At 38.4% G+C, this 19231-nt stretch overlaps 1 protein-coding gene across 10 annotated transcripts in view; it reads left to right on the top strand.

The window, feature by feature from the left end:
• The window catches only part of CEP170 (centrosomal protein 170), a 190815-nt gene that overhangs the window by 37587 nt on the left and 133997 nt on the right, over positions 1-19231 (top strand). For all 10 annotated transcript variants that reach the window (XM_074948913.1, XM_074948909.1, XM_074948914.1 and 7 more), the window contains exon 2: positions 5840-5985. In XM_074948913.1, the coding sequence (XP_074805014.1) occupies positions 5881-5985 (105 nt within the window). In that variant the 5' untranslated portion in view covers positions 5840-5880. The remainder of the gene's footprint in view (positions 1-5839; positions 5986-19231) is intronic.

Genomic DNA, 19231 nt, shown 5'->3' with positions numbered 1-19231 from the left:
GAATTTCCTACATCCTAGGTGAAGTGTAAAGTACTCAAACACTGTAGTTATGAGCTCCATAGGAAAGTCAATAAGGAAGTTAATAATTCTGTATCCAGAGTAGGGTTTGAGTACTGGCCAGTAAGTGAAGCATGGAGCCACACATTGAATGAGGAGAAAACAAAATATTGAAAAGATGCACATTCATTGAGCATCTTTTGTTATTAAATGAGCCAGGGTTTTTGTGCGGAAAAAATTGTGTGATCTGTAATTAAACTCTGTATTCTGATACATTCACACCAGGGGGCTGAATTACAGTTGCACAGGCAAACCATATTCTGGCAATTCCTGACTTTTGAGTGCTTGACTTTGCGAACTTAACTTAATATGCAAAAACTTAGCAACCTTTTAACTAAGCTTTGTGTGCATAACTTCCTAGATTGTTATCAAGAAAAACGAACTGGGGGGTGGGGGGAAAATCCATCATGTAGAGTCACATTGACATTCATGTGGCTCATCAGCAGGGTTAGAACCTTTGTATCTGCAGCACAGACTTCTTCTTGAGCTAACTGAGAAGCTGATAGCAGTAGATTGTCATCCTTTGTGTGGGCCAGGCAATACAGGGAGAGGAGACATGCTTTTCTAGTGGTTGTCACAGACATTTGCTGACAGCAAAGGAATATTGAGACTCAGGAATTGGATTCAAATCCAGGTTCTATGGGGAGTGTGTTCTAGTGGTGAGAACCACCTGACCCTTTCTTCCTCTATTACTTTTACTCTGTCCCCATCCCAGCTCTGGTTTTTTTTTTGTTTGTTTTTTTTCCTTGTCCTAATCTCCATTCCCCCAAGTTTCTTGATTTCAGTTTCCACCCTTCCTTCTCGAGAGATTGTCACTTCCAGTCTGGTTCTTGTTCCCTCTGCATTCGAGTCAAGCAACTTCCTCCTCCAAGCTGCCTGAATTGCAGCAGTGCGGGCATTTTGTTCACAGGAGTGACAGTTTCCCTGTTCGCAATTCCTGTGCTTGGAGCCATAGCATCTCACTGCAGCCAGGAGCAGCAATTGCTCTTATTCAAGTCTTATTCAACCGCAGCAGCCCTAAATTTGAGCATGATCGGTGCAGAGAATCTGTGAAGAATTTATCTGTCAAACAAGTATCTACTGCGAATGTGCAGGCTGAGATTTTTCACAAGCTTATAACTTGACCACATTTAGACAGTTTTTCACACAAATGGGAAAAGACACATCCCTAATACTGTGATCCCCAGACAAATTTTAGTTCCCTGCTCCAAAGCATGTGTTGCTAGAGCTCAATATAAGAGTTATGAGATTTTTATTTTTTTTAAAAGAGCAATACACTGTGTTTTTCCCTAATCTCACTTTCAGAAATGGCTGAACAGCTTTTGCTGAAATTTAAAAAATAAATAAATGAGCCTTAGACAAACACATGACATGGAAAATTTCAGTTTGACAAAGTCAGAAGCAACTGTAAATGGGGTCTAAAAGGAGGGAAATGTTGGATTGACAGCATTACTAACACCAGCTAAATCATATGCATTAGTGGTGATAACTGGTTGTATATTTTCTAAGAAGTTTCTTTTAAAAAAAATTTACAAAATTGTTTTACTGATACTCAGTTTATATGGGAAGACCAGTGAAATTGTGGGCCTTGATCCTGCAAACATTTAGTCATGTGTTTTAATTTCAAGCACATGAGCAATCCCACTGGAAATCATGGAGTGGGACTACTCGCCTGCTTACAGCTAAGCATGGTGTGTGTTTGCTCCCCAGGGCCCCAGTCTTACATTCACTACTTATCTGATTGCATGAATCAGTTGGTTATTGCTAGCCCTGGGCAACTATAAAAACGTAGGCTCCCAATTGCTCAACTGTCAGATTAATACTTAATTATTAAAATTAAGGCTTTGCTTACAGTGATGTCATTTTAGCATATCAAAATCATCATCTTGGCAAGGCATCTGCAGATATATCAGAATTGGGTTACACCCACCTCTTGGCTGCAGAATGCAGGGCTTCAGTTCTTAGAATTTAATTACATTATATGGATGATGTAGCTAGTTTCCCAGCTGGTGCATCATCTGTTTGACACAACTGTGACTATAATAAATTTGTTGATACTTATAGACCACAGAATAAGTTTCCAAAATTCATAGCTCTTGAACTACAAAACACTGTTTGCTCTCCAGACAGAGAAAACATTTCATAACTACAACAAAACTGTAAAAAGTTGGCTATGATGAAATTTATTACAGTTTTATAATTACCCAGAATTAAACTTTCCTCCCAACATCACCAAGTCTTCAACTGTGGATTGTTCACCACCTTATTTAAAGTAAGCAATATAATGCAAGATCACTGGATATATTGAAATTTATGTACTATGTAAAATTTGTTTTGCTGGTCTTGAAAACAATTTTGCTTTATACTTTATTATAGCAAAGTGGAGTTTTCTTTAGTGTAATATGCAAATAAAATTGAAATTCCATGTGCAGTTTGCATTCTTCATAGACTTGAAATGTTCACTGTAGTATCTGTAACAATTTCAGTAAAATTAATTCATATCTGTATTCAATTTTGCATTATAAAATAATGTAGTTGTTTTTTAGCTCCCCGGTTGGAAATTAACACAAACTTACAAAAGCAAGAAAATCCAAAGTCATAATTACCATTCTATCCTGAAGTCTGACCGCAGTGGCTAGATATTGGAACTCATAATGAATGTACAGTAGGCTTACTGTGGCCTCTGATAAAGAACCAGATGAACTGTAATATCTGAAACAATGGGGTGATTTAAAGGTAGAATGCCCACTCCATTTTCTTTGCCTGTGATCTTTTAAAATCATAGTCTGTGTACTACCAGCAAGGCATTTACCTAATATAATGTAAAATTACAGGAACAAAACAGACTCAAAAATACTGATTTTTATATATATATATATATATATATATATATATATATATATATATATATATATATATATATACACACACGCACACTTAATTTAAAATATTTGAGTATGAAATTAAAACTATATAGGGCACATCAGTGCTCTAAAGTTATTCAAACATAATATATTGCTGCTGCTTTCTAGATTTTCAATAAGTTTTGAAATGCTAGATTTGTCTGTGTAGCCCCACTGATCAAAGACACTGGTTTGTTCTAAAGAATATTTTAAAATTAAAATATGCATCAGGATTGATGATTTGTCACCATTCAGCCAGTGCTGTTTGAAACAACACTAGCATTATTTGATGGTAATGCTGACAGGCCCTTAACTATAAATGTGCTGCCAAGCAGTGCTATGATCGCTCAGAACGATAAATATTTAAGATCTTTTCCAGCTACCTTAATTTATTCTGTTCACTGTCAATATTTAGAGTTTGCCGGGTTGTTTGTGACATGGTTGTTGCTGACCTAATTGTTAATGTCTGTATTCTAAAAATCAAAATTGTTACTTTTCTTATTGGTGTTAAAATCTAGATATGCCAAGTAAGGTATTTGGATTGAAAGGTTGTGTTTTGTTTTGTTTTGTTTTTTCAAATAAAACTTCATTGGGCACCGGTTTGAGCTGGATATTCATAGTTAAATTAGAGCAACAAAACAAACTCCCACATTTTATAGAAGTAAGCAGATGGAAGATTAAAAGGAGCAAAGTAAAAGCAGTAAGAAATACATTGAACTGGATAGTTTATGATTATGAATGCAGTACATTTGCAATCGGAACAAAACAAAAATATAAGATTTAAAAGCTGGAAAGTAAAATCAGGTTAACTTAGTTCCCTCTCAGAAAAATGTTGAATAAACTGTTTTGGTTAGCGGTTCACTAAAATAATACCATGTTTTAATGTGATTTCTGCAGGTTTTTATTCATGAAATTGTCTTCTTTGTAGATGTTGGATATGTTTTGTCACACTGAAACAATTTTATTCATATTTTCTGTGCCGTAGGGTAAATTTACCCATACTATTTAGATTCATTGGGAGAACACTAATTGGAAACATCCTTATTTTTAAAATGTCTGATATGGTAGAACCTATAAAAGATAATTCTACTACATTCTGTGACCTGCATCCCTGAATACAATAATACCTGTATTAAAACACTGTATCACTCACTGTATTAAAACATCTTTCGTTTATTTGCTAAAGAAACCTACAGCAATGGAGGCTATGTATAAATTTTAGCCAATTCCTAATAAGTTCTTTGACTTTGTATAAAAACTATCAATCCAGATGTACAGCTCACAGACTAGTTTTTTTCAGTTTTTAGCATCTGCCATGATTATCCTTCAACGCATTTATGCTCTGTTGTAAAGCTGTCAGATACAGCTTTGACTTGCTTCATTCCTATTAACATCAGAGACTACCATGCCTCAATTCAGATCAAAGTCTCTCTCTCCTTTGTGTTGTAGTTTGCCTGTTGGATCATTGCTGTGACCATATTATTGTTCTACATTTACATGTTACTCTTTGTCTTTACATTCTGCACTGCATTTTTGTTGTTAAGGAGATGATGCCATGATCTGCTGCAAACTTCATCCATTTGTCAGGTTGAGTTTGCTTCTTTGAAATGTGATACAGATATCATTTCACATAATTTTATGAAATCTAGAACCAAACCAAAAATGCCAGTTGTTTGATTGTTGAGTTGGGGCTCTCAGGTTGTCAACTCCTATTGAGACCCTCTCCTAATGAAGGGAATGTGGGTGCTGTATTGACATAGATCTTTGTCAGTGGATTTATTCTCAGGTTTCACAACTACAATATCATTCTGTCAACTAGAATATTTCTGGAATATTGTCTGGCTGCTACATTTTTTTAACAAGAGACTTGGAATGCTTGATTGATACTTTAATTTTTCCAAGACTTGACAACTGAAGGCTTTTTTGTGGGTGCGCCTGATTAAATCTTTGTCTGTTATCCAGTAGCTGCTCACATTGGTGCCCTCACCCCATTAAATTGTGTATTAATTTTCAAACTCTCAAGGTATTTAATGGCTATATTTTTCTTCATCCGAAGAAACTTTTAATGCCCTATATCCTAGACTGTCCATTGATGAATCAAGTGACAATATAAAATATTTATTAGTAACCATGCTTTGGGACTTCTAAAGCTTTTAATACTTTTTTGTTAGATTTGGTTTTTAATAATAATAATCCTTTTATAAAGTGTCTTGAGGATTCATTATAAATGAAATTTGCATTTGAAAAATGTGTTCTAGTAATGGCTGCTTTTAAATTTCTCAAATGAAGAGCAAAGAACTAATACATTTTTGTTGGGACTGTTTAATTTCAGATTACTTAGTGCACAGTTAAATATTCCTACAATTTCTTTCCATTTTTAATTCTCTTTATAATTTGTTTTTTGGGGAAATGAAACTGTGCTGTTTGATATTAAGACAGATGGATTCATAAAAGCTACTTACATACATTCTCTTTCTGAGGAGAAATGAATCTAATATTGTCTGTGGTTGATAGTGCAAATGTGACATTAATGTATTAATTTCCTTTGTAATAAGCAGTTAGATGTTAAAAGCTTAAAGAAAACGTGACTCAGGCATTGCTTATTTAACTAGCTACTGATTTATTTTGAATAGGTCTTCCTCTTCAATTGAATGTGTCTAGTTACATGAACCAAAGCCCTCAGATTTTATGTAAATCCAGTAGTCTGTGTCACTTCCCATGACATCCGGATTCAATCCATTGGGAAATATACATGCTCTTGAGAACTGCTTTTTTCAGATTCCTTATATATGCTGATCACAGTACTTGCTGAGTAGGAGCTATAGCTAAAAATAACTAAATGGATTTCTCTCTCCCTCTCTCTGTCTGTCTTGCTGTAGGATGACGTAGCTTTGCCAAGGATTTAGCAGCTAAGCAGAAAATGAGCTTAACATCCTGGTTTTTGGTGAGCAGTGGAGGCACCCGCCACAGGCTGCCACGAGAGATGATTTTTGTTGGAAGAGATGACTGTGAGCTGATGTTGCAGGTAATTGCATCAGCCTTCCATGTGTAACTGTTCAAAATTTGGATTTAATACACTAGATTTATATTCCTGTTGAGAATTAAGTTTGCCAATTGTTCACTTTTTTGGACTCTCCATTTCTAGATCTTGCCAGCAGTTTTAATTGATCTAATCTTTTGCATTCTTCATGGAGGAAAATGATTGATTATGAATGTACTGCTGTTTGTAGCTTTTGAATAGTGATTGTTAAGGCTGCGATTACGTCACGGAATCCGTGACTTCCAAAGACATCCGTGACTTCAGCCAGCACTTCAGGTGGCAGGGGGGACCCCCGCCACCCGAAGGACTCCTACCTCTGCTTTTGGGGTGTTGCAACTGTTACCTGAATAGCTTCCTCTCTTAGGCCCTGAGCTTCCAAACATGCATGTGATTAATTTTATTATCACAAATAGTCGTTTTAGCTGCAGAGGGATTACTCATGGTAATAAAGTTTAAGCATATATGTGTATTCAGAATCTGGGCCTGAAGCACTTTGTGAGTATCTTACTTGATTTTCCTGATAGTATTTAAAAGGGGGGTTAGTCAGAATTTTTTTTTAAATATAAAGCAGAGATATTACTTTTTATTTATTACGACTACTCTCTTAAACTCTCTATTGCATTTGTCCAAAAACAATAAAAGACAAGGCTAGCTATTACAACGGGGATGTACTTGGTTTAGACTGAATGTATTTGAGATTTGTATTTATTCAATAAAACAGTAGTTTTTAATGCAGTCATTAATGGCCATATCAAAATCTCCAGTGCAAAAAGCACTTCCGAAAACCTATCTTGTATGTGTAGTCATTACTGAGCAATACTACCAGTAAGTTACATTCTGGCTTTTTCATACCTCATAAAGAACCCATTGTGTACACTAATGGCAGATATATGTGCCCTACTTTATCTTGTATAAAAGGCTGTTGTAAGAAGAGATTTTTTTGAGAGGGGGAAGGGATGTTAGAACATGGTAAAGGGTAGGGCCCTGGGTGATTTACGAGATAAGTAACAGGACAAGATTCTTGCCCAGAAGAATTTATAATCTAATTTGTTTGCAGTAAAATAAATTAGTAAGGAGACACAGGCTGCAGCATGCAGTGTCTTCAGTGTGCTGATAATTGACTGCTTTGCTATTTAATTTTATACAGCTGATGTAGTAGTATGAATGACCCAGTGTCTGAATGAAATTGGGGGTTGAATGAGGCTGATGGTCAACCAAGATAAAAGTGAAGTAATGCTAGTAAATTTGGAGAAGCAACTGGAAATATTGTCGATTATTACAGAATCCTGGATTAAGGAAGTGTCTCTACCATTTGTAACAGAGGCTTGCTGTTTAATGGTGGTGCTGTTCAGTGTTTTTTAGCTACATTTAGATGCTCAGGTTACGGTTTATTGACTGAGTGCTATATTGTTCTTCAGGAAGATGAAAAATGTGATATATAGTTGTTTATACTTTGTGACCTATATTACTGTAGTTCTTCATGGCTTTACACCTTGGAACCATCTAGAAGGCAAAGTTGGTGCAGAATGCAGTCATCAGTTTATTAAGCAGGGTCATGCAGAGAATCTGTTGGATTGATGTTCATAATCTACACTGGTTGCTCGTAGGTTTCCTGGGGGGTGTTTAACCTGAGTTTAGAACATGGATGAATGAGAGACCACCTTTATGCTCAGCAGAGGTGCTTTCACAGATTTTTCTGGTTTAGCTAGGAGGAGCTGCTGGAAGGGTGCTCTCCATGAGTGTCCACCCACAGGGGGAGTCTTTCTTTAACACTTGGGAGAAAGGTGATATGAGTAAGGCTACATTTTAGTCACGGGAGTGACAGACAGGTCACGGGCGGTAAACAAAAATTCACAGCTCGTGATCTGTCCATAACTTTTACTAAAAATATCCGTGACTAAAACTTGGGGCGCACTGGCTGCTGCATAAGTCACAGAAAGTCATGGAATCCGTGACTTCCTTGACCTCCATGACAAACTCGCAGCCTTAGATATAAGTTTTATTTCAACACACTCACTCTCTCTCTCTCTCCCCCTCCCTCCCTCCTATCACCTTTCTCCCAAATGATTGATTATTATTATGGTGGACCATCATTGAGTTGCATGATCAATTATATAGTATTTAAGCTTTCTGTCATTAATGTTCCAAAAATACTTGTTTAGTCATTCTTAATTTATATGGTGAGGTAATAGAGTTGTTCTTATTCTTATTTTATGAGTGAATTGATACCAGTGAAAAATTCAAAATAAGATTGCTACATGAGATTGGTTTAATTTTAAATATAATTAGTGATTTATGGAATTATCTGTTAGGGGGCTTATTCCTTCACCCACTTACTTCCCTGGTTCTTCTCGCATGAACAGAGAGCAACAATACCCGAAGTCCAAAGGTGCAAACAATTCGATGTTTATTGGGGTGAACTTCCAGCAAGCATGATTCCAGTTTCCTTCCTTAGTATCCTCCTTCCCAGCTCTGACACCACAGAGCCTTACACCTGTGTCCCTGTTCCCATTTCTCCCTTTAACCAAACAGGATTCCAGTTTCCTTACTCCCATTCCCTGTTCCCATTTCCCTCTTTAGCAAAACATGGTTCCAATTTCCTTACCCTCATTCCCTGTTCCCATTTCCCCCTTTACACACACCCACCCCCTCCCACCAAGGCCCCCCCACTTCCTCATTGACTACAGATTATATAGTAAAACTTGAGTTCGGCTTAGCTATACCTTAACCAATCATTTTCCTGAAATTTAACTAACCAATCCTAACATATTGTAACATGATTATGTAACCAATTATATCCCACCACCTTAATTAGTTTACACCCAGCAAAATTAATTATACAGCAGACAGGAACAATCACAGAACCAGACAGAGATTATACAGACAAACAATAGCAAAGTGGGAACTATAATGACAAAACAATACAGAAGTGGGGATTTCACATCCCAGTATTGATACGTGAGTTCTTGCCAGACAGGATGCTGTTTCCTTTTTACATTTTCTAGGCACTTCCCTTTCTCTGGAGGTGATAGGCATTATCAGGACAGGATTGTATTCAGGACAGGATTGTATTCCTAACAGCCCAATAGCACCTTATTTCAATGTGACTAGTTTGGAATGTGAGGATGTGACCGTTCGCTTCCTAGCTTATGGCTGCCTCTGCTGCTTAGCCAAAGGCCTTAGCCTAAGCACAGGGCCTCAGACTGTCACAGTAAGAGAAGGCCCTTACACCAGCAGACAGTGATTTTGATTCTTTCTTTTATACTTCTAGAACTAGCCAAGTGATAAGAATACACCGAAATTCTTAGAGTACAGGCCTTTACAGACAGGCCTGAATATCTATATCCTAACATTATCTATATCTGGAAATCAATACAAAAAACATTTTCATTCCAGAATGTTGTAGTGGAGGGTTAATACAAAGCTCACTGTAACGGAGACATTTGTAGCCCTATACCTATTTTAAAAGAACATTAACAGTTAAGACATTGAAACAGTTCCTCTCTGTCAAATAATTTTTAGTCACTCACAATTTCCACTTCCAATTTACGTTGTCCAAGCACTTGAAAAATTTCTATGGTAAATGTTGTTCCTGCATATATTTTAATATTTCTGCCCACACATCAGTTTTTCTTTAGTCTCCTGAAAAATATACTTAAGCAAGGGAGACCTTTCTGGTGTTACATATCAGTGTTTTGCTCAGAAAAGTGGGCTAACTAAATACTTAAAGGTTTTTAGAAGTATCACTGGCCTTCAAATCATTGTCTGTCTGCTGTACACTCCTGATGGTAATTGGTTTGTGTTTTATCTCTTGTCACGGGCAGTGTTCCATGTTTGTTCTCTGTCATACATCTTACCAATAAAGAAAAATATGGAGTTTCAGCTTGCTAGAATGAGACCCATGTTTTATTTCTAGTAACTTTGTCCTAAAATCCATCTCTGTTTGTGCCTTTTCTTTTGATATTTTTTATCACTGTGAATAATAGTGAGTAAACCAAGTTACACTAACTCTATTATTTTATTTTAATTGCACAGTAGAAGGTCACCTAATTTATAAATTTCAAAGTTTTGTTTAGGACTAAACACGAGGGGAGAATTTTTAATGTTATTTCGAAAACATGAGTAGGAGAGGTGGAGAGCTCAACACCTTGCAGGAGTGAGCACCAACACTTTTTATCTTGAGAATCATATAAAGTAACCTTATCGTCACTGATTATTTCAGTCTGTCTTCTAGAGCTGACTTTCCTTGTTATGTATACCTTCTATTGTTGCTAGGTATCTTTGTCCATCTCTATGGACTGCATGTAACACAACAGTTGCTATAACTATTAACCATTCAAAGTTCATTTTGATAGTCTGCTTATAAATTACTTTGATGACAGCATTAAACTTGGGTCAGCCCGAGGTTTCATTCCAAGGAAACTTTTTAAGCAATACACCTTATGTGGCAAAAATACTATATTAAGGTACATATATTTTTATATTTTGCTAATTGAACTCTGTAGCATATACCAATAATTAGACATCTTAGCTTTATTGTCTGAAGTATTGTGCAATCCTCTGAAGAGATCGTGTTTCTCTGGTTTCAGTCGGAGCCACTGGTTCACATAGTTGATTCTAAGAAAATTCCATTATCCCTTCAAGTACAAAAGAGCGGTACTGTTCTCTGTTGTCTACTCCTTCCCCTGACCCTCCATTTCATTAATGTATTGGAGGGTTGGGTTTTTTTGTTTCATAACACTATTCAGTTAGTAGGATTTGCACAGCTCTCTGTATTTTACAAATAAAGATGTATAATATGTACCTTAAATCTCATGTTTGATTTGTCAATCCGCAGCCTATACTTTGATCACAGAATTATAAATATTTTATTAACTTTTTTGTTCTGTATTTAAAAGAGGAGAAGTAGCAGTAGTGATTGTCTGGAAAACATTGCTTTATTTTTTTTTTTTTTACTTGTTTTAGGAGACTAGAAGTATAAACAATAAATGCTGCATACCTGTTTTAGGGTTGCTTCATCTTTGCAGTGAAATTTTGTAGGCTAAAATAGTGTGTTCAATACAATTATGATTAAAAAAATTGCACAAATTTTTGCACAGAGCATGTTAGTTAAAATTCTTCAAAGAGTATGGTTGTTTGTTCAATCAATCAATATTCAATACAGAACAGTTTTTTTAATTCCTTTTTACTTAAAAATACAGTACCAGTCTCTGTTAATTGTAGCTGCTTCCAGACTATAATTATTGATGGGTTATGGAGCCTTTTGTTGAAAGGTTGCTAATTCAAATCCAGTCTATGTGGGTAGTAATAAAGTCATCATCTGACTATTTAGAAGGCTTTGTGAAGTGTCTGGATGAAGCCATTTCCTTTCCTCATGGAAAAACTTCAAACGTAACACAAACCACTACCATAAATGACACATAAGCACATTGGTGGAGCAATACCAGGCAGCTTGTCCTGATGCTGCGCATCTTACTCTGTGGATAAAGAGCGTTAGACTCCAGGATTTTCCAGAGTGGCGTGTTTTCTAGTGCAAAATTGACTTTTTAAAAATGTCTGAGGAGAGGAGGAAAAGAATTGACAATAGATCAGAAAAACTGTAATCTTTAAGATTTGAATTTACTGCTTGAAATCAACATTTTCTTTATTTAATTTGTGCATCAGGAAACGTGGTGGGCTAGTACTGTGGCTGTGATTTTTTTGTCCTGAGTTTGGAAACAGATGCAAACTTAGGAAAAGGATGTCAAGAATAAAAGGTTTCCATTTCTAACAAGGAGATCTTAAAGTTGAGCTTAGGGTCCCTACACAATTTTCTGTTTTAAAAAAAAAAATTAACCTGTCTTGTTTGTTGCCATACAGATTACAGGTTACTTTAATGATCAAGTCTTGTTACACTTGGTGAAACTTGATATGGGAACTCAAAAGCACTTCTGTCCTTTCCTTTCTTTCTCCCTCTTTTGGCAATATTATAATTGTTGCTGCACTGTGACTGTGTATCTTGCTGCTTTACCTCATTACCCATTCTGTAACTTGTATATGGATGCCAATTTCTGTACTATTACTGCTTTTGTGCTTGTATATCAGTCAGGTTTTCTTCTTTTGCTATTTCTCATGTGACATGAATTATATCTGTTGCAGAAAATGGATTAACACAGTTCTGCTTTGAATTCATGATCAGATTTGTGTTAATTCAGTGGTATGTTCTGCTCTCAGGTGTACTGGCACATTGCTGTTGGGACTCTGTTGCATAGCAAGTTTAAGAATCACTTTGAAAAAACAATGTGCTAAGCCAAAGTGATACGTGTGAAACCCAAAAGCATGGGAGTGTGACCTTTCTTGCTGAATATCAACGTTGTCAGAGTAGCTGGATGTGCTGTTGTTTCTTCAGGAGCTGTGGAGACAGTTAACATATTTCACACTATCTTGTGCAGTCTAGCATGTAGGAAAATTGAGATTTAGAGTGGAAAGAGAGCCAACTCTATCTTGCCAGCTTTTTTGAAAAAAAATTCACTGCTTATTATCTAAAATGAGATACTTCTACCTTTTTCAAACCTTTTATAAAACTGTTTCAATATTGCCATTTATTTAGAAAGCAGCTTACTGAATTTTAACTCTCATGTAATAATATACCTTGTAGTTCTTAGTGTTACCATAGGACACTAAGGATATTTACAAGCCTATTTTCTAAAGTGGTCCTCCATGTTTAGAAAAGTAATTATTACTCTGAAAAGGTGGATTGTGCAGTATTGTAACAGGTTATTTTCATGCAGTATTTTCTATGCTTACTGTCTGATAAGAGAGTATCTTTAGAATTGTTTGAAAGAACACATAGTTGAAGCCCAGGGAATTTATCAAAGAGGAGAAATAGTATTATTCATTAGGAAACTGAGCAGATCTGAAGTGTTAGACAAAGTTGAGATTTGAATACTCATAGGACTTCCTCCAGAGAAAGACCAGAATTTCAGAAGTTGAAATAGGGACGAGCCAGGAATGAGGTAGAGAGACTATAATAACAGAAGAGAGTGGAGAAATCAATAGAAGAGAAGTTCCAGTTGAAGGCAAGCATCAAGAACTCATATGGGGAGGAAGGCTAGGGGAAGGAAAACGTGAAAGCAGGAGCAATGTTGAAAAAGAAATGGTGAGATTTGAACAGTGGGGAACTTGGAAGTAACAAAAGTGAAGACACAACGGTTCGTCATGAAGATCAGATTAACAGTGACATAGATGTTGAATATGGGGGTCCAACCAGAGATGAAAAGTCAAATAAATTTAAGAAAGTGGAAGGCAGTGGAGTCAGCCTGTTCATCAATGTGGAATTTAAAGTCACTTCTGCTGGGAGTAGAGAATTGAACAGAGAAAGTCATAGAAATGGAGAATGGTCCATAGGGACAGGAGATAATAGCCACTTAGGGCCTATCTACACTTACCGGGGTATTGACACAGGGCGAAGGATGCATCGGCGGTCAAGAAGACCCGTTAAATCGACCACAGATCGCTTTCCTGTAGACTTCTGTACTCCACCGGATCGAGAAGAGTAAGGGGAGTTGACGGCATTTGTTGAACTGACATAACTGAGGGGAAGTTTACTGAAAACCTTTGGAAAGCATTTGGATCATTTTGACTTCCCGATCATGAACAGCAGGCATTTGTCACTCCCATCAGTGTTAGCACAGATGAGCACATATACCCTGTCCTTTGAAGCTTTCTTTCCTTCTAGCTTTCCATTTTTTTCTACATGTCCTCCGTCACAGAGTTTCACTGGACTTAGGCATTCCTTGTCAAACACATTCCAATAATATAATTCTAGCAGGTTTCCATAACTCTTTGTAAACATCCTGTACATATATCATTCAAGAAATATTAATGATCAGTGAGTTTAGTATTCCAATGATATCTGACATGCCACCTATTGTGTATGTTATGTATCATGACAACAGTATATTAGGTTTTGCGAGAACATCAGGCCTGGCAGGAGTTGCTGACACTTAAGTGAATCACCAGTGGACCTCTATCACACACCCCTTGTTTGTTTCAGTAGATTGTGGAATTGTGTTAGCTTATTGCTACCATCCCAAATCTCAGTGGATATGTTCATTCTCAAGAGTTATATACCTTAAGTTGCAAAATTTCTTGTAATTGCTATTTTTTCTATCCCATGCCTTCAGGAATCCCAGTGTAGTGTCCACTGTCTTCAAAAATCCTCATGATAATTTGTGGTAGTATACAATGAAAGTAAAGCATTAATAAGAGTTTACCATTGTCTGTCTCTTTCCAATCTGATATGTAAAATATTTGCCTTTCTGTATTCTGAACCACCATAATGAGTGAATTGAATTTTGTGTCTGAAATATAATGTTTTGTCTCCAACTGCTCAAATGGAGTATTTAAAACTGTTGGGAGATGGTTGTTGGTTATTGCTATAATAGGTTGTGCCACCAAGACAGTATTTCATCGTCCCTGGCTTCTGCTATCACTTGCACATGGTGTGTTTATTCTTGTATCTCACATCAGGTTACAGATCTGATCCACACTTTTGTAATTTAGCAGTTTTCTGTTGGGTAAATGGTGTGAGGTTAGGTTTTAATGCTTGGAGGTATGGGAGTTGGGGCTTCACAGCCCTATAGCATTGCATGTTCTATCTGCCAAAACTTTCATGCCTCCTAAAAGTAATTTTGAACTTTTAATTAGGATTTTACAATACATTCCACTATTATACAAATTTCATCTTCCATGTATTTACTTTGTAGTACAAGCAAGCAGAAGCCAGGGCACTCATGGTTTGAAGCAAGTTCTGTTTAGTATACTTACATGGCTTGCATTCTTGCATGACTGTAATAGCCCATGGGTAAAAAATAATAATGACTTTTTGTTGTGCATATATAGTTCTTTGTGCAGGTCCTTCCATTATTCTCTAAATGCAAGGAATATGGGCAAAACACGATAAAAACCACTATTAAATGCCAATTTCTTTATCTTCTCTGTTAACTGATCATGGATATTATAGAAGCCTTGCTAAAAATACTTTATAAAATGGGGGGGAAAGGAATAAAGTAGAGGATTAAATTTTAGATCTATGCCTAATCACTGTTGTTTTAACAGATGTTTTATTCAAGTCTGTGAATGCAGACTTGCCCTAAAGTGGATTTTTATGTAAGGTATACAAAAGCACTAGTGTTTATAACTTTGTATTTGAGATAAATCTAATCTTGAATACTACAGTATGTAACTTTACTCCTGTGTAAATACTGCAAGTTTTAAAAAATATATATTTTTTTATTTTTATAAATCAGCATCGTGAGAGAGCCCATTGTTTCCAGGTCGTAGAATCACCCAGAAGGTGAAAAATTCTGAATTGATGACAATACTGTCCATATGAGATAATTTTGATGCTCATATTTGAGATCCATTATTCCAGCCAAAAATAACTTTTATTTTTTTTCTTTGTGTGTGCACAGTCTTATTTTGTACCAATTTTTACCACTTTTTTGTGGGCAAATGTTGATGTAATTGGGGGTTTTACATCCTGAACACTTCCTTTCCAATTCAGACTCATTTAGAATACTGGATAATTTCTAGAAAAATTGGATAGACCTTTTTTCTGAATATCATACAAAGGTATATAAAACAAGATAATTTTAATTCCCATTTTCCAACAAAGTCCTACCTTTTCAACCTGAGAGCCACATGTTATTTTGAAAGGATCCAGAGGCTGCAATTAGTACTTTGGGGCAGATTCTATGTTCTGTTCTGCTATCTTTGTACTCCTCAAGTGGTACAAGGAGAGCAGAAAGTTGGAGGACATAGAACTGTTGTTGCTGGTTCCTACTTCCACACATTCTCAATGAACAACATAGGCAGCGGGTATCATAGGCCGGGGAGGCTAAACCTCCTGAAACCCAGACCGTGTCCCTGCCCGTGCTCCTTCCCAAGGCCATGCCCTTGCTCCCCCTCTCCGCTGAAGCTGGTGGGGGCTCAGCTCCAGCCAGTGACCTGAGGCTCGGGCCTGCTGGCGGCTCAGTGCTGGGGCTGGCACTCGGGGGGTCTCGGCCAGCTGGCATCTCAGGGCTCCTCTGGCCACAGGGGATGGGGGGAATACTCAGGACTCAGGCCCAGGCGGTGCTCGGGTGGGGGGTGGAGCCAGTGGGCTAGCCTCCCTGAAGAGGGGGTTCACCCTCCGCCCATGAAGAACAGGGTGGGGAGAAGAAATAGGAGTGTAATGCCAGCTGGGGACCACCAGAATGCAAACAACGTTATGTCACAAAATGTATTTGTGCTCACTGTTGGGAAATTATGACTCCTATATTGGTGTGTGTGGCAGACTTGCTGCCATTGCAAACCATTACAGTACTGAATTGCAAGACTGATTGTTTGCCTCTGGAAGGTGAAGAAGACAAAGCAAGCTGTTTTTTGAGAAGATGCAGCTGTGTATTCCACTTCAGTGTGTGTGTGCTCCCAGCTCACTGGAGCCAGAGAAATTTACCTAGCAGTACCCGTAGAGAGGTGGCGCTCATGCCTTGTGGCCGTAGCCCTTCCCCTGGCTTCATGAGGCGGTGCCATCCCAACCCTTTCTCTGTTCCTTCTTATTGCCTGCAGGTGGAGTCGGAGCTGTGTGTGATCTCAGCCTTACAACCTCTCACCTGGTTAGTTTTTTCTCTTGTGGTATATAGGTAGTAGTACCCTTAGTGTTAGAGTAGTTTGTTTCCCTTGGGAATGCCCTCACTGGGATTTAAACATTGTCCTATGTGTGGAAGCGAGCCCCAACAGTGATCCCCGCATGTGGTGCTTGCTGTGTCTCAGTAAAGCCCACATCAAGGAGCATTGCACGATATGCAGATCATTTAAGAAATGGATTCAAGTGGCTCAGGATCTTCTCCTGAAGCAGCATCTGCTCAAAAAGGCCAGGCAGTGGGTTCAGTAAAACACCCTCATCAGGTCAGATATCGCCCTCGGGCACTGACAGCGCTGCCACTTCACATTCCAGAGCATATGCATCCATGAAGAAAGAGAGGAGCCCTAGTACCTAGTAGGGAGGTTAGAAACCCTGTACCATTGACTCTCCTGTACTGTTGGCATCAGTTCTGTCTTTTGGTCATATGTTAAGTCTAGTACTGACGAGGGAGATGCTGGGGTACCAAATGTTTCCACATCAGCAGCGTATTAAGCAGGTATAGACCTCCTCTGCCTTTTGGTCCTGACCTCTCTTTTGGTCCAGGACTTTGCCAGGGCTGTGTTAACTACAGCCCCTTCAATTGAATGAGCCCGCAAACCCTTGGGTCTGTTTGCACTGCACTCAAATGTTCCCCTTCCACAAGTTGTGGAAGTAGGGCTTGTTCTGGAATCAGAATGGGGGACCTTGGTACCAGGAATCTCCTCGGCACTGCTGCATTCAGCACCACAAATTTTTTTCATGGTGGCTTTCACAGCCCTTGACGTCAGTACTATGAGATACTCCAGTACTACTGTTCCCTTTGGGACCTACACTGCTTCCTGCACCAGCATGCTCCGTACTGAGAGTACAGGATCCATCGGCAGTGCCTCCTCCATCCTCGTTCTGGGCAACGAATGAGTTAGACTGCGTACTCACTCCTTCTGGTCTTGCTCTGCTCTTACCTCAGGATCCCTAGGCTCCTGTATGTCTGAATCGGGGTCATCATCTTCCCACTCTCCATTGCCCAACCAGCATCAAGGGCTGTCCATGGACAGTTATGGTTATCAGGATCGGTTTTGGGACCAATCTTATTTAATCTTTTTACTACTGACCTCGGCACAAAAAGTGGGAGTGTGCTAATAAAGTTTGCGGATGATACAAAGCTGGGAGGTATTGCCAATTTAGAGAAGGACAGGGATATCATACAGGAGGATCTGGATGACCTTGTAAACTGGAGTAATAGTAATAGAATGAAATTTAATAGAGAGAAGTGTAAGGTCATGCATTTAGGGATTAATAACAAGAATTTTAGTTATAAGCTGGGGATGCATCAATTAGAAGTAACGGAGGAGGAGAAGGACCTTGGAGTATTGGTTGATCATTGGCAGCTCATAGTCATCCTATGTGATATGGCTGTAAAAAAAGCTAATGTGGTCTTGGGATGCATCAGGAGAGGTATTTCCAGTAGGGATAAGGAGGTTTTAGTACCGTTATACAAGGCACTGGTGAGACCTCATCTGGAATACTGTGTGCAATTCTGGTCTCCCATGTTTAAGAAGGATGAATTCAAACTGGAACAGGTACAGAGAAGGGCTACTAGGATGATCCGAGGAATGGAAAACTTGTTTATGAAAGGAGACTCAAGGAGCTTGGCTTGTTTAGCCTAACGAAAAGAAGGTTGAGGGGAGATAGGATTGCTCTCTATAAATATATCAGAGGGATAAATACCGGAGAGGGAGAGGAATTATTTAAGCTCAGTACCAATGTGGACACAAGAAGAAATGGATATAAACTGGCTATCGGGAAGTTTAGACTTAAAATTAGATGAAGGTTTCTAACCATCAGAGGAGTGAAGTTGTGGAATAGCCTTCCAAGGGAAGCAGTGGGGGCAAAAGATCTATCTGGCTTTAAGATTAAACTCGATAAGTTTATGGAGGAGATGGTATGATGGGATAACATGGTTTTGGTAATTAAATATTCATGGTAAATAGGCCCAATGGCCTGTGATGGAATATTAAATGGGGTGAGATCTGAGTTACCCAGGAAAGAATTTTCTGTAGTATCTGGCTGGTGAATCTTGCCCATATGCTCAGGGTTTAGCTGATCGCCATATTTGGGGTCTGGAAGGAATTTTCCCCCAGGGCAGATTGGAAGAGGCCCTGGAGGTTTTTCGCCTTCCTCTGTAGCATGGGACATGGGTCACTTGCTGGAGGATTCTCTGCTTCTTGAAGTCTTTAAACCACAATTTGAGGACTTCAATAGCTCAGACATAGGTGAGAGGTTTTTCACAGGAGTGGGTGGGTGAAATTCTGTGGCCTACGTTGTGCAGGAGGTCAGACTAGATGATCATAATAGTCCCTTCTGACCTTAGTATCTATGAATCTATGACTGGCAAGCATCTCGTGGTCAGGATGGAGATCCCTGGCCCAGCGCCTACTGGCCTCCAATGCCTTATCCATGTCAGTGGCCTCCAGTGAATCGAATCCATGGGATGCTCCTGGGTTGCAGAGGTCTGCTGTTTTGTCTCGCTCAAAGGCGAGATTGCCAGCCAGTTCTGCAGTGGTATCCGTGAATCTGCTGCAG

This window comes from Natator depressus, chromosome 3, assembly GCF_965152275.1.
Source record: "Natator depressus isolate rNatDep1 chromosome 3, rNatDep2.hap1, whole genome shotgun sequence".
Lineage (NCBI taxonomy): Eukaryota > Metazoa > Chordata > Testudines > Cheloniidae > Natator > Natator depressus.
This window is presented reverse-complemented; position numbering and strand designations above follow the sequence as displayed.